This window comes from Thalassophryne amazonica, chromosome 19 (assembly GCF_902500255.1).
Source record: "Thalassophryne amazonica chromosome 19, fThaAma1.1, whole genome shotgun sequence".
Lineage (NCBI taxonomy): Eukaryota > Metazoa > Chordata > Actinopteri > Batrachoidiformes > Batrachoididae > Thalassophryne > Thalassophryne amazonica.
The window spans coordinates 53,562,383-53,578,849 of NC_047121.1; the positions used below are offsets into that span (position 1 = coordinate 53,562,383).

The following is a 16,467-nucleotide window of genomic DNA, read 5'->3' on the forward strand; positions in this document are numbered from 1 at the left end:
TTGGGTGGATTTCCAAAAATTAGAACCAAGACTGAATAATAAACAAAAAAGGGAAAAAGCACGATGACAATACAATCTGATCACCACTGAAGTCTAACAAATGCTAAGAATTTATTGAAGGCCAAGAGTGCTGTGCAGCCATATTCAAACAGGTTTTACAAACATGGGTTCATGGGTGCTCATCTCAATATGATACGGGAAATTTTTTTTTTTGGGGGGGGGGGGGGGGGGGGGGGCAACTAAAAAGTTGTATCCTTAACGGACATACATTACTTTAAGATGCTGCTGGCCGAGCGTCTGTGCTGTTGAATTTCTCTCTGATCCATACGCACGATGAGATGCGTGCAGAGTCGTACTGCTGCACCTCGCCATCGATCCCACATGGGATTATTAGATCTTCATTGGGGTTCTGTGTGAGCCTCCTTCATTCGGCTTCCATGGGGCACCACACACATTATGCTTGGCGGTATCACAGTTGGGTAGCCTCCTTAAGCTCTCCCACGTGCGTGCATGAGTGTGCTGACACAATAATGTCTTCTGTCTGTCTCCTTAAACAGCACCAGGAAGGGTGAGTGGGAACGAGACGGAGCAGCGAGCTCAGAAAGACTCCCCGTGGAGCCGGAATGGCTGCTGCCACAAAGAGGAATTTACCGGATGATATGAAGCGAATGCTCAGTCTGCCACGCTGGAGGTTGGTGGCATTACTCTAATCAGCAGCCATACTGCAGCATAAAGATCAGCGCATTACAGCGGTACAACTACCGCCTTCAGACATTTACATGATCCGCACTTTGGTTTCTAGCCACATGGCCTCAACATGACACAGAACAGACTTCTCCCAAGAGGTGGCCCACAAGGACTTTTTGACAAACAGACACCAGGTATAGTCGAGGGGAAGGAGGGGGTGGGGGTGGGGTACCTTCACACTGACATGGGATTTTTTTGTGTGTAACAACAATGATACATTTAGTTAACCTACAGAACATTAGTAAGGTTAACTATTTTGATGATTAATTATTTTTCAAGCAAAATGAAGCATTTGAAATTCTCACACAGTACAGTATCAATAATAATAATAATAATAAAATATTTTGTATTTCTGTCAGTTCCACTACACTTCAAAGGTCCTTGGCCTGATTTTTATCGAACATGAACTGGATGAAGGTCAATCCCAGAATTGCTGTAAAAGGACTTGTTTTAACAAAGTTTATGATCACTAGGGTCAAAGGTCAAAATATTTATACAATGCACAGTTGGATCTTGTCTAGTCAAGATCCAATTTGTCAAATGTCAGTCACTGGGTCACTCCTCCGAGGTCCTTTTGCCAATTTCGACCAAAGTCGGTATGTCAGTGAAGGCTGAGCATAAAACAGACCATAAGGATTTCATTTTGGCATCAAAGTCAAGGTTAAGGAATTAATTTTCAACTCAATTTCCCCAGGTAGAGTCAACTTCATCAGGGTCAGATGTCAGATTGCTGTGGCTCTTATCTTCATGCAAACAGGTTAAATAACATAGTAATAATAGTCACAATAAAACAAAATTAAAATACTGGAAATGATTCATTGTAGCTGTAGTTTTCACGTCTTGTTGCAGAAAACTACACCTTCTTTAACATTAAAAAACACACACAAAGAAACAATAGAACAAAATGAAACAATACAAACGTGCATTAATTTGAGTATCACATAATTACTGTATACCTCGTATGTGCACTTAGTTTGCAGGAGTTCCTACATCCAGTCACTGAGAACCAGTATCCTCAAAGTTTTTCATTCCTGCCTGTTCAGATCTTATCAACTCGATCTGCTGTTTTCTACCCATCAAGAAGAGGCCAGACCAGGAAGAAATGCAAAACATACCAGGTAGTAAAGCATTTCAAATTCAGACCATAAGTAAATCAGATCAGAAACAAAACAAACTTTGCAGCTTAGTCAAAGGGTTCTCAACCTGCGTTACTGCAAAATAAAGACTTTAAAGCCTAAAACATTTGCACTTCCTTACAAATACAAGCTGAACAAAATTCCCGAGAAATCATTTCACTTCCCTCTGTAGCCAATGGGTGGCAGCAGTGGAATGCAGTGGAATTCCTGGCTTCTCAATAAATGCCTGAATTGATCGCCTTCTTTCCCTCTGTTTGATAAATAAGCTGACACGAATTCTTATGAGATAATCAACAAAAAATAATTCCGTAATCAGGAATGTGTTTGGACACAAATGGGTGTCAGAAAAGACACATACTATAAATCGGAACCCAATCACAAATCACACTGAAGAGGTTACAGAAACTGGACTTGTTGGTCTTCAGAACAGTCCTGCACTCATCCTAGTGGCTTCTTCAGTTTTCAAAAGTAAGATTGTGTGGTATCCCAAATATCCGTATAGGGAAAAAGTCTTAACTACAAAACAAACAAGAACAGTCTCTTCAACAAAAGACATCATTATACTGTCTTCTCTTGAAAGTTATTGTAGTAGAGGATGTTGGACACTTAAGTCACCGACAGGATAAAAAGATTCTTTCTCCCATTATCCTGTATCCTGACAGATCCTTGTACACCCCGACTCTACAAGAAGACTAGAGTTTGGGGTAAGTAGAAATGCACACTGGAGAAACTAAACATGGCCAACATTACCTCTGGTAAAAGGGAAAGGACAAATGTTTAGGGACAACAAGGTACACTTTTTGGTTAAAGGGAGTAGATGGTTTGAGAGGGGTGTAAAAGAAATTATGTATTTTAAGTTTGAAAAGCGTTCCCTCAGTCCAAGGTTAGTCTAATATGCCACCATTCTGCCAGTTAGGGATATAACGGGGGTATTTTAGTGGTCCCCTAGATTACAGGTACTTCACACGTCAAGCACAGAACACACCCAACGAACCTCCAGAGACAAGTAGACTTTAATGACATTCAAGACGAACTGGTATAATGATGTCTTTTATTGAACATGTTGACTTTGTTTTATGAGACTATGGGTGCTTTCACACAAACCTTGTTTGATCAAGACCTTTGGACTTTGTGCCAAAGCTGCCTCAGACCCACGATCCAGAACAAAAGACCAAAATTAGATACAACCAAAAGAGTTGGTTGCATTCCAGCTTACCTCTGAACCATGCTCCCATGGGCTTGCAGTGTGAAAACACTTTTTGGATAGTTTATCGAGTATCGGATGACCAATTATACATATTGAGTTTTGAGAAATGATATAGAGACCTAGGTTGGACTTTCAAACAAATTACAGGACACTGACGCAGGTTATCCACCATGAAACAGTTGAAAAAGGTAAGAAACGGACAATAACTGAATTAATTGACCTGATTAGAAGTGGCTGACTGTCTGCATTGCTGTCAGCAGCAAAATTTTTTCCCCTTTAAAAGACAAAAAACATCAGTTATGTGTTGCTACGGCAGGCGGTTAAAGCTGAAAATCATGCATTTTTGATGACAAATGCTGTCGCTGCTGGTAAAAATATCATAACAATAATAGTGTAGTTACAACAAAAGTGATCCATTATCACCTAAGACGTGCACACTTCTCCAAACAGACAAAATACATAACAAAGACCAGCGATTCCAGTAACATGTTACTTAGTAACGTGTTACTCTAATCTGACCACTTTTTTCAGTAACAAGTAATCTAACGCATTAATCTTTCCATATCAGTAATCAGATTAAAGTTACTTCTCCAAGTCACTGTGTGTTACTATTAGTTTTGCATTGTGGGTCGATCACAGGAATAAACTTGGTCCGTGGGCAGGGGGTCGGGGTTCGACTGAACTGCACACTTTAAGCGAGCTGTGAGCTTTTCATCCGCGGTTTTCTAAAGCAGCTACGACTCGTCCTCATCTCTCAAAGCGCAATGACGACTTACAAAGACATTTTTATGCTTTTTTATGCCATTTATTTAGAACTCTGAGCTGAGCCGCTCTGTGTCTTCTCACTACAAACAGCTGATCCGCCGCGACACATCAACAACTAACACTTTTTTCCACTTAAATGTGCCTAAACTCTCTTTCTGAGGACGACATGACGTAAAAATGCGATAAAACTTTCTTACCTGTCAATCTGGTCATCTTTTCTACACAAGTAAATACTATCCATTCTTGGTGCTCAAACGCCAAAGCAGGGGCGAATCCAGACAGAAAGGGGGCGTGAGGCGGGGCAGGGATGCAGCCCCCCACAACACCCCTAGATTAAAGGTCCAGTTTTGAAGCCTTTTTTACTACAACTACTAACACTACTTATAATAATAATTTCAACAACTAAAATGTTTAGAGAGAATTTAAATGTTAGACTTTAATAGTTACATTTATAAACAATGTAGGTTAGAAGTTTTGTTGTTACAGTGCTGTCAACATTTAAATATGAGGTCAACAAAGATGTCTATTTTAATTTTTATAAAACAAATATTTATTTTCATTGAAGTTAAGAAAGGGTGACTATGAAGTGAGTATTGGCAAAACAGGTTATCAAGTTGAGGTGGCAGAGGGGTGTTGCTGGCAGCTGGTGAAAGTAACTAATAAAGTAACTAGTAATCAAACTTAGTTACTTTTACAATTGAGTAATCAGTAAAGTAACTAAGTTACTTTTTCAAGGAGTAATCAGCAATTGGATTACTTTTTCAAAGTAACTGTGGCAACACTGACAAAGAAACTATGGATATAAGTCCTACAAAGAGTGCAACGCCAACCTGTAATTCACTGTTTATATCAGCCATTTAGACATACACCACATTCACACACCCAAATAATGATAGTCACAATCCATTAACCCACCCATTGTTTTGTTTTTTTTTTTTTTTTACAATTGTTAGCGTTCAAATACTAGGTCAAAGCACTGAAAAACTGTACATCACAGTTCCTAAACACCCCCCCGCAAAACAAAACAAAACAAAGGAACTTAAATGTCACATTACATAATGTCAAGTTCACAGTGAAACTGAACTGAAACAAATCACTAAGGTCTCATATTCAAATAAAAACTATGAGTTTAGCATAGTTTAAATAAAGTATGTAATTATACCAATTACATAACAACAACTACAGGTATGTTTAAGTACCGTTTTAAGGAATAACAGTCTGTGGGTCATTGAAGTGACATTTTATACCATTTTTCTGCCATTTTATAAAATAAACAGTTCAGAGATTAATAAAAAAAGAACATAACTGCAACAAAAGAAGTCATTAACTATACTTGATTATGATGTTAATTTTCTTTTAATTAAATCATTATTCCATTTCAGTGCTGTATTTAAAATGAAAATCACATCTACAACCCCTGGCAATAATTATGGAATCACCGGCCTCGGAGGATGTTCATTCAGTTGTTTAATTTTGTAGGAAAAAAGCAGATCACAGACATGACACAAAACTAAAGTCATTTCAAATGGCAACTTTCTGGCTTTAAGGAACACTATAAGAAATCAGGAAAAATAATTGTGGCAGTCAGTAACGGTTACTTTTTTAGACCAAGCAGAGGGAAAAAAATATGGACTCACTCAATTCTGAGGAATAAATTATGGAATCACCCTGTAAATTTTCATCCCAAAACTAACACCTGCATCCAATCAGATCTGCTCGTTAGTCTGCATCTAAAAAGGAGTGATCACACCTTGGAGAGCTGTTGCACCAAGTGGACTGACATGAATCATGGCTCCAACACGAGAGATGTCAATTGAAACAAAGGAGAGGATTATCAAACTTTTAAAAGAGGGTAAATCATCACGCAATGTTGCAAAAGATGTTGGTTGTTCACAGTCAGCTGTGTCTAAACTCTGGACCAAATACAAACAACATGGGAAGGTTGTTAAAGGCAAACATACTGGTAGACCAAGGAAGACATCAAAGCGTCAAGACAGAAAACTTAAAGCAATATGTCTCAAAAATCAAAAATGCACAACAAAACAAATGAGGAACGAATGGGAGGAAACTGGAGTCAACGTCTGTGACCGAACTGTAAGAAACCACCTAAAGGAAATGGGATTTACATACAGAAAAGCTAAACAAAAGCCATCATTAACACCTAAACAGAATAAAACAAGGTTACAATGGGCTAAGGTAAAACAATGGTGGACTGTGGATGACTGGATGAAAGTCATATTCAGTGATGAATCTCGAATCTGCATTGGGCAAGGTGATGATGCTGGAACTTTTGTTTGGTGCCGTTCCAATGAGATTTATAAAGATGACTGCCTGAAGAGAACATGTAAATTTCCACAGTCATTGATGATATGGGGCTGCATGTCAGGTAAAGGCACTGGGGAGATGGCTGTCATTACATCATCAATAAATGCACAGGTTTACGTTGATATTTTGGACACTTTTCTTATCCCATCAATTGAAAGGATGTTTGGGGATGATGAAATCATTTTTCAAGATGATAATGCATCTTGCCATAGAGCAAAAACTGTGAAAACATTCCTTGCAAAAAGACACATAGGGTCAATGTCATGGCCTGCAAATAGTCCAGATCTTAATTCAACTGAAAATCTTTGGTGGAAGTTGAAGAAAACGGTCCATGACAAGACTCCAACCTGCAAAGCTGATCTGGCAACAGCAATCAGAGAAAGTTGGAGCCAGATTAATGAAGAGTACTGTTTGTGACTCATTAAGTCCATACCTCAGAGACTGCAAGCTGTTATAAAAGCCAGAGGTGGTGCAACAAAATACTAGCGATGTGTTGGAGCGTTCTTTTGTTTTTCATGATTCCATAATTTTTTCCTCAGAATTGAGTGATTCCATATTTTTTCCCTCTGCTTGGTCTAAAAAAGTAACCGTTACTGACTGCCACAATTTTTTTCCTGATTTCTTATAGTGTTTCTTAAAGCCAGAAAGTTGCCATTTGAAATGACTTTAGTTTTGTGTCATGTCTGTGATCTGCTTTTTTTTCTACAAAATTAAACAACTGAATGAACATCCGCCGAGGCCGGTGATTCCATAAATTTTGCCAGGGGTTGTAGAGTGAGTTACGACAACTCAACACAAATTATATCCTCATGTTATTTATTGGTTTTATTGATTATGGTGCCCATCTTCACCTGGTGCAAAGGTGCACATAGGTGCAGTGAAAGTGTCATTTGTATTTTGAACCAGACAGAGTTGTGTTTTTTACACTCGGTGCAGACAAATATAATCGTGCTCCTCTGTGCACATGAGGTGAGGTGTTGGGGCTGTGCTGAGGCACTGGAATCGTGCGGAAACAGAAAGCGATTGCACCATAGATGAGTAAAATCCTGGTCTAAAGTCCAGTACTGGCCATTTGTGCTGTTTAAACAGTGTAATACTTGGGTTCACAATGAAACTGAATTGAAAACAACCACTCAATGAACTAAAAATTAATTTTTGTGTAAAAATGCAAATGTTCACCTTATTGCACCACCTCAGGGAGCTTTGATGGCCACTGCCCGGTGGTGCAGTCTGATAGGATGGTGCAGATTGCTAGAAACCCCTTTCACAGAGTCCACTTTCTAAACAGCAGAGAGTTGTGCACCTGATGCACTCTGTCCCGTAAAGAGAATGATCAATGACACTTTGATTGGTTTATTTCCTCTAATACTTAAGACATGCTCATGACTAATTTAGAGGACAAATCAAACCACTTTACAATGTACACCCTATTTTTGTGCTCAGATTAAGTGCTCTCTGAACAGCAAAGTGGAGTTGGACACTCCCCAAATACACTTGTGCCATATTGTGATTCATAGAACAACAAGACAGAACCCTGTATTTATCCATTATTTTAAAGACTGAAATAACAAATACAACTGTATTAATGTAGTGTATTTTGGACCCCACCAATAATAATAATAATAATAATAGTAATGATGAAAGGCCTCATGGCTGATGCAAAAAAGCCCTACACACTTTGAACAGAGCCAAGTTTGTGCACCTTGTTTTTTTGTTTCCCTTGATTTTGTCTGATCTCCAAAAGATATTCATCTCGAGAAGTCATAATTCCACCAAGTTTTTTTTTTTTTTTTTTTATGTTTTTGTCTTGCTCACAGACAGACAGACAGACAGACAGACAGACAGACAGACAGACAGACAGACAGACGGGACCAGTTCCAATACCCCACTTTGCTGCTCTCCTGTCACGTCACATCGAGGTACTTTTAGAGCTTAAATCTCCTGGAAACATTCCAGCTAAAAGGTCAGTCGTTAAAAAAAAAAAAAAAAAGTCTGTTTACTGTACCTGTGCAGTTTTCATGAAGCACAGGCTCATTCTTCAGACAAAAATACCCCAACTTTTATAGTGGCCATAAATCTGGTTAAACAGACACTTGTTCCACTCATCTAATGTTTCAGATCTGCACTGGTGCAAAATGTCAGAATGCTGACTCAGGTCCGGATCACAGACTACAGGTCAAGACAAGGTCACATCCTAGAGAGAAAGTCCTAAAGTCACAGCTGTGCCTGAACCCATCCCACAACCCCTGTGGCACCAGGATCAAAGTGCACAGCTCCAGGTCACGTGCCTTCACATGGGAGGGTAAAACAAACTGAACATCTCACTCCCCTTCCTGAGACCGTCGGGTCTTGTGACTGCAAAACTGCTGCCTCAGCGAAAAAGAGTATTTAACTCAACAACAGCAAAATAGTTAAACACAAACAAATATAACCTGCAGCACATGAAACAATTTAATTTGGTAATGTGTCTGCAGCAAATACAATGAATGCACCCACACAAAAACACAGAAAAGGTTTGCAAAGCTCCACAACACAACAAAAGCACAAACACCACAGAGGTTTCTGCCCAGAGCACATTAGCTGACAGACCGTTTAGTGCATCGCGCAGCTCACTTAACTACGCATTGACTTTACTTACTATTTTACTTTTAAGCTCGCGATATTTCGATGTTTTACTATATTATTTGCTATACCCTGAACAGTAGAAGGCAGTGAAGGTCCTTTGGGCAGAAACCTCTTTTTGTGTTGGCAGTACTTCCACTGCACTGTGAAACTTTGCATAGAGTTTCTGGTTTTGTGTGTGTTGTATGAATTTGTAGCAGATGTGTTATCAAATCAAACAGTTACATGTGCTGTAGGTTACATTTGTGTTAGTTTTTGTGTTTGCAAGCAATATTTTAAATTCACAAGACATTTTTTAATGCAACAACCTATTGGTGTTTCTGAAAAGGTTTTCTGCATTTGTTAGTGTTGTCTGAATTTGTAAGTGTTGTGGTCCCCATGTACAGATCACCACTAACATGCAAAGTGCAACACATGAAGCCCAAATGTTCGACCATGTTTCTTAAAAATCATGACACTCGAGACTTCAAGTTCTTGTATGAGGAAGCCAGAAAAATAATCTCCTTGCCAGAGGTAATGCTTCTGATACGACTGCCTCACAGAATCATATCACTTCTCATTTTTACCCAAGGCCAAAATATGTCCATCAGGTATTGCCAAGACTTTTACATCTGTCCATCTCTTTCTATCTGTACTCAACATAAGTCCATTCTATGGACTGCCAGGGTCTTCAAATTCAGAGGGAACATTCTTGGGACATGGACCTTGGACAAGTTCAAAGATGGCTAACCTTGACCTATTTTAAGAGGTCAAAAGGTCCCATCCCGTTTCCTATTTTTATGCTCATGCGGCCGAGGGGATTTTAGCATTATGTTATATTGATACATTCCCGTGCTACATCATCTTTATAACCAGATAGTATGGCCCGTTTGAGAGCAAAAGCTGTCCATTGATATGGAATTTACAATCACATACTGTATGAGGTGACATTTACTCTTATATGTCAGGTGTACAGTGAAAGTACATATGACATACCAGAACTCTGGATCAAAGTAACCCAGTATCTGACCGGCAAATGGCCTTCAAACAACCTTATGTGCTCTGTGCAGAGTAAACGCACCCAACGTCTCAGGCAGTGGCTAAAATGGGATGAATAAGGGTTAAGATGCTTTCAATATCAACTTTTTTTTAAAAGGGTAACTCCATAAATAAGTGGTACTCAAGTGAATCTGGCCTTGTCTACAAGTCACTGTTGCCCTACAGACAGAAGGTCCCAGGTTCATTTCTGAACTGGTCCTTTCTGTGGATAGTTAACCTGCTCCCACTTCCAAAGACATGTAAATTAGATGAACGGATGACTCTAAACTGACCGTAGGTGTACGTGAGAGTGTGAATGTGCTTGTTTTTCCTATACGTGTCAGACTGACAGCCTACCCAGGAATAGGCTCCGGCTCCAGCCCACCGTAAACTTAATTTGTATAAGTGAGTTTGGAAGTTTAATGAGTGACTTTGCATTGAAAGGAACCAGCTGAGGTGGTTCCGGGCACCTGGTGAGGACAACCCCTGGTTGTCTTGCTAGGAAGGTCATCCAGATATGTCCAACTGGGAGGAGGACCTGGAGAAAACCCAGGCCATGCTGGGGGGATTATATCTCCCAGCTGGCTTGGGAATGCCCCAAGTTCCCCCAGGAAGAGGTACAGGACTTGGCTGTGGATAGGGAAGTGTGGGATGAGCTGCTTGGTTTGCTGCCTCCTTGAACCGGATAAAGGGTAGAAAATGAATGACTACAAGTCTGGACAAGCAGGTATATTTCTCATTTTTTGTTGACAGGTGGAAAGTTTTATGTAAAATCTTAACGAGTTGGCCAATTTTCAGTTATGCTCGACTCTTTAACCCTGAAATTATTATTCAGTTCACTGATTTGTCAACAAGAAAACAACAGTTTCTCTATGCAAGTCCAGTTCACAATCAAAACCATCAAATGCTCTGATTCCACTTCCTCAAATGATTTGCTGTGCTGCGTAGGAACACAAGGCTCCAGCTGCACGGTGCACCTGAGAAAGCACTGAGCTCCAGAGGGGAGTTTGTACATTTTATTTACAAAATTTTGCACATTTAAGAGACATTTGACAGTTCATAACACACATCCACAGATTCAGCTTCACTTTGACATCAGATTCAGTGTGTGGTGTGTTTGTGTATAAACAGGCACATGCATTTTGTGACGATGGTCACAGCGTGTTCAGGACGTTTCCTATTTATCTGCTGTCAATAGTCCGTGAATCACCTGATGGCCTCAACCTCGTGCACAAAGTTACAAAAGCTATTCAAAAGGAGAGCGTCTACAAAATACTGCCCATGACAGTTTTAAAAGTGTGCTGGCAATAACGTTTTGCTTTCCTGACATGATATGTAGCTACATATGAAGTTTCACAGCGTTATGAATGCATCACTGACGCAGTTATGATTTAATGAAATATTCTTTCTACAAGGTTTTGGTATCAGAAAGAGAAACTGCTAAAATAAAAAATGTGGCCAGCTGCAGAAATATGACAGTATTTTTTTTTAAACATCAGAAGCGACTGTGCAGTGCTGTACACTGTCCGTAAATCTGGCCCTTTGTCTTCTTTGCAGCCTTGGCTGGAATAACACCAGATAAGGGTCTTAGGTGAGCTGAAGAACTAGGGCAAGTCATACATGTTAAAAAGATGGACAGAGTGTCTCTTGTTGCTTATTTTTAACTCGGCTGGCACCTTTCCAGCTCTGCCCTGTGCAAATGAAAGTGGACAAGAAAACCTGTTTGTATTGAAAACAGGAGCTGCTTCTGCAGTCAGACGGGAAACTAGGAAAAGGACTTCAACCTCTGCGAGTAACATACGTGTGTTGAGATAAACAGAGGGTGGAGCTGTGAAGCCAACAATGCGATGCACACATACAGCAAAGCCGTAGCTCTTTAGATTTGCATAGACGCCTTTCAAACCAAGAACTGGAAGTTCTCCTGTGTCACACTGGAAAAGACCGAACTCAAACGTTTCACTCTTTCACACACACAAAAAATCAATTTCTAGGCTATTTGACACAAATTCGAGGAATTCTCCTGTTGCAACATGGCACCATGGAAACCGGCATCCTACCCCAGGGATGCACAGGTTAGCTGCTATCAGTAAAAATCACAGATGGAGACACTGGCTCAGAAAGAGACATAACTTACTTCAAAAAAAGAGGATAGAGTCCAGCTCCTCCCGTTGAGATTTGTTCCCTGAAAGAGAAGGAAGGTTCTTAGACATTTATTAAACCATAACCGGGAGGAATCCTGCATTGCTTCATTAATAATGCAACAAAAAAATGTGGCATTTTCTGGACACTATTTTTTTTTTTTTTTTTTTTTCCTAATGGTGAGACCACCCTCCCACTGGGGCAGTTTTAATCCCCACAACACCAGCAAAAACTGATTCACTGTTGACTAAAGGCCCAATTAAGCTCACCTGTTTCCACATAGGAGAAAACAGTGTTCAGACATTTCTGCTCACTCACTCATCATCAACCGCTTATCCAGGATCCGGTCATGGGGGTAACAGCTCCAGCAGGGGACCCCAAACTTCCCTTTCCCGGGACACAATTACCATCCCTGACTGAGGATCCCGAGTCGTTCCCAGGCCAGTGTGGCAATATAACATCTCCACCTACTCAGATATGCTGGCATGTCTGCATGATATTAAATGTGTTGTTTGTTTTTTAACCTTTTATAGTTTGTACAGTGTCAAAATGTCTGGATTGTCCACAACCCAAAGATATCAGTTTACTCAGACAAGGAGTAAGAAACTAGGCAAAGAAAATAGGAAAACACATTTAGTAAGATCAAAATATGAGACTTTGGACATTAAATAAACTTATTAAATGATTTTTCAACAGACCAGCAATTAATTTACATAGTTTAATCATTTGCTGCTCTACTACAGAAGATATGGATAAGCTGACTTGCATTTCTCAACAAAAAAATGATATGAAAACCATTTTTACAACAGGCTCTTCTCCAACATGCATCACTCATATCACAATGACATCACATTACTTGTTCAGGTAATCCCGTATTTATGTTTTCAGTGAAGAAGTTGACTTTTATTCGCAAAAAGAACTGAAGGTCACCAATCTTTAATAGGCTTCTGGTTCATCTCGAGACCCATCACTGACAGAAAAATGATAAACCTCTCTTATTAGCCTGATCGGGTGACACGGCATCTACTACAGCAGTAGCAGACCAATCTTCAATAGGCCTCTACTCTCTAGCAGCATGTATCACCAACATCAAAATGATGAACATCCATTCCACCCATTCAATGGACAACGTGTTATCACATGGACAGACGGACAGACAGACGACAATACCCTTTGGCTGACAGAGGAAGGGCGTAAACTCACCTTTCTGTTTTAAGTTGCTTTCCAGTGTAACAAAATTTTCATAGAAGATAAATAAATCTGAGAAGAGTTGCTATCGAAGAAGGCCTTCAGTTCGTTCTTCTCCGTGAAATCTGAAACACAAAACAACATCAGAAATGAAATTAGAAATTTCTATTTGTTTTAAATAACAGCGCAGTTTCAGTTTATTGAGCGTCTTCACAGTAGATATTTTGATGTCAATATTATTTGTACCCTTGATTTTCAAGTAAATAATTCAGAATATCTTCAGAAAGAAATGTAAACAAAAAAATTTTGTAGAATGAAAAAAACTAAAACTTTCTTAATTTTAAAAGTTATTAAACAGAAACAACAAAACAAATAATATAATATAATGAGAAATAAAAAACAGATATTAAATATCTGCTGGGCAGTTATTGGCAACCTTTGATAAATTTATAGTAAATCCCCACTTTCACACCAGGATTTCTATACATGTGAAAACTGATCAAATCTGGGCTTAAGTCTCCCATGTGACTTCTGTGAGACTGAAGCCTACAGTCGAATAGACAATAGAAACAGTAACATATTATTTCTATTTCTCAACAAAATATAAACGCAACACTTTTGGTTTTGCCCCCATTTTGTATGAGATGAACTCAAAGATCTAAAACTTTTTCCACATACACAATATCACCATTTCCCTCAAATATTGTTCACAAACCAGTCTAAATCTGTGATAGTGAGCACTTCTCCTTTGCTGAGATAATCCATCCCACCTCACAGGTGTGCCATATCAAGATGCTGATTAGACACCATGATTAGTGCACAGGTGTGCCTTAGATCGTCCACAATAAAAGGCCACTCTGAAGGTGCAGTTTTGTTTTATTGGGGGGGGGATACCAGTCAGTATCTGGTGTGACCACCATTTGCCTCATGCAGTGCAACACATCTCCTTCGCATAGAGTTGATTCAGGTTGTAATTGTGGCCTGTGGAATGTTGGTCCACTCCTCTTCAATGGCTGTGCGAAGTTGCTGGATATTGGCAGGAACTGGTACACGCTGTCGTATACGCCGGTCCAGAGCATCCCAAACATGCTCAATGGGTGACTATGTCCGGTGAGTATGCCGGCCATGCAAGAACTGGGACATTTTCAGCTTCCAAGAATTGTGTACAGATCCTTGCAACATGGGGCCGTGCATTATCCTGCTGCAACATGAGGTGATGTTCTTGGATGTATGGCACAACAATGGGCCTCAGGATCTCGTCACGGTATCTCTGTGCATTCAAAATGCCATCAATAAAATGCACCTGTTCTTCGTCCATAACAGACGCCGCCCATACACCTACCCTACCGCCACCTGGGCCACTCGATCCACAACATTGACATCAGAAAACCGCTCACCCACCGACGCCACACACCGCTGTCTGCCATCTGCCCTGGAACAGTGTGAACCAGTATTCATCCGTGAAGGAAACACCTCTCCAACGTGCCAAACGCCACGAATGTGAGCATTTGACCCACTCAAGTCGGTTACGACGACGAACTGGAGTCAGGTCGAGACCCCGATGAGGACGACGAGCATGCAGATGAGCTTCCTGAGATGGCTTCTGACATTTGGTGCAGAAATTCTTTGGTTATGCAAACCGATTGTTTCAGCAGCTGTCCAAGTGGCTGGTCTCAGACGATCTTGGAGGTGAACATGCTGGATGTGGAGGCCTGGGCTGGTTGGTTACACGTGTGGTCTGCGGTTGTGAGGCTGGTTGGATGTACTGCCAAATTCTCTGAACCGCCTTGGAGACGCTTATGGTAGAGAATGTGAACATTCAATACACCAGCACAGCTCTGGTTGACATTCCTGCGCAGCATGCCAACTGCACGCTCCTCCAATCTTGCGACTATCTGTGGCATGTGCTGTGTGATAAAACTGCACCTTCAGAGTGGCCTTTTATTGTGGGCAGTCTAAGGCACACCTGTGCACTAATCATGGTGTCTAATCAGCATCTGATATGGCACACCTGTGAGGTGGGATGGATTATCTCGCAAAGGAGAAGTGCTCACTATCACAGATTAGACTGGTTGTGAACAATATTTGAGGGAAATGGTAATATTGTGTATGTGGAAAAAGTTTTAGATCTGAGTTCATCTCATACAAAATGGGAGCAAAACCAAAAGTGTTGCATTATATTTTTGTTGAGTGTGTATATATATATATATATATATATATATCTAAATTCACTTCATAAAAGCATTTTTTTTCTGTGAAATTGGATTTTTTTTCTTTATTACGATATTTTCATTATGCAAAATTGGTTGCATTATTTCTTAACATATTATTAAATAATCTGCTTAAAATACAGCGGTGGATCCTGGATCTTATATTTTGGGATGTCACTGTCTAAATGGCTTTGTAATGTGGTGATGTGGCAACACACACACCACTCGCATTTCTCCCAAACTGGCCATAACCAACAGTCAGCTGTTTATCGTGATTCATGATACCAATAATTTGTTGTTCATTCTGTGATCGATGCTACATTTTCACCAAGTCCATGATTACTGACCATTAATTTTGATGGAACTGTGCTCACAGACCAACTACCAGCAGTGAGGCAGCATCCATTACCTCTATGGCAGCAGGTAAATAGTAGGCCAGGAGGAGATTCTGGCCACAACCCAAAGGAGCACTCTTCTGTTAAGTTCCTCGCAGTTACCCCGCATCGGTAACTGGAAGACTCCCAGAAGCCCAGTGCCCTCATGTGGGAAGTGCTGAAATGATGCAGATGCCAAATGATGCATCTTCACCCGGACATGTACAGCATCAATAATGATGGGAATACGTCAAGATCAAAGTCATGATCGCCATTACCACCGACAGTTAACAGCAGTAAGGATCGTCCGGTTAAAACTGATCTGTTGGTCTGTGAGGCTAAATGCAGTGCAAGCAGCTAAAGTTTAGAGCCGTCACCAGCAACATTATCACATGCCAGTTACACATTCACACATTTAGACACGCTGCCATATGGGCTTTACCAGCAGTTTGTCATTACTAGAGAACTACAGCTCAGACCAGCTTCAGTCAAACACAGTGCAAATGATTTAATATCATGATCACTCTGAGTCATCAGAGATGACAGGCCCTCACTCAGACCCCCACTGAGCCAAAGTGCTCAGAACACGTGAGAACACAGTGCTGTACAGGAAACATATTACGGCTAAGTGAATCCTTGGCATTTGCTTGGCGCTTTGTATGTCACATGACATGGATTATTTGTTCCATTTACCGTGCAATTTCGTTCCATACATTTTGTACCATTGCACGCTGCGA

At 40.3% G+C, this 16,467-nt stretch overlaps 1 protein-coding gene across 1 annotated transcript in view; it reads right to left on the reverse strand.

The window, feature by feature from the left end:
* Positions 1-16,467, reverse strand: part of ralgapa2 (Ral GTPase activating protein catalytic subunit alpha 2) — a 175,037-nt gene that overhangs the window by 125,665 nt on the left and 32,905 nt on the right. The window contains 3 exon segments of the mRNA XM_034195116.1: positions 11,957-12,001; positions 13,162-13,212; positions 13,215-13,271. Of these exon segments, the coding sequence (XP_034051007.1) occupies positions 11,957-12,001; positions 13,162-13,212; positions 13,215-13,271 (153 nt within the window).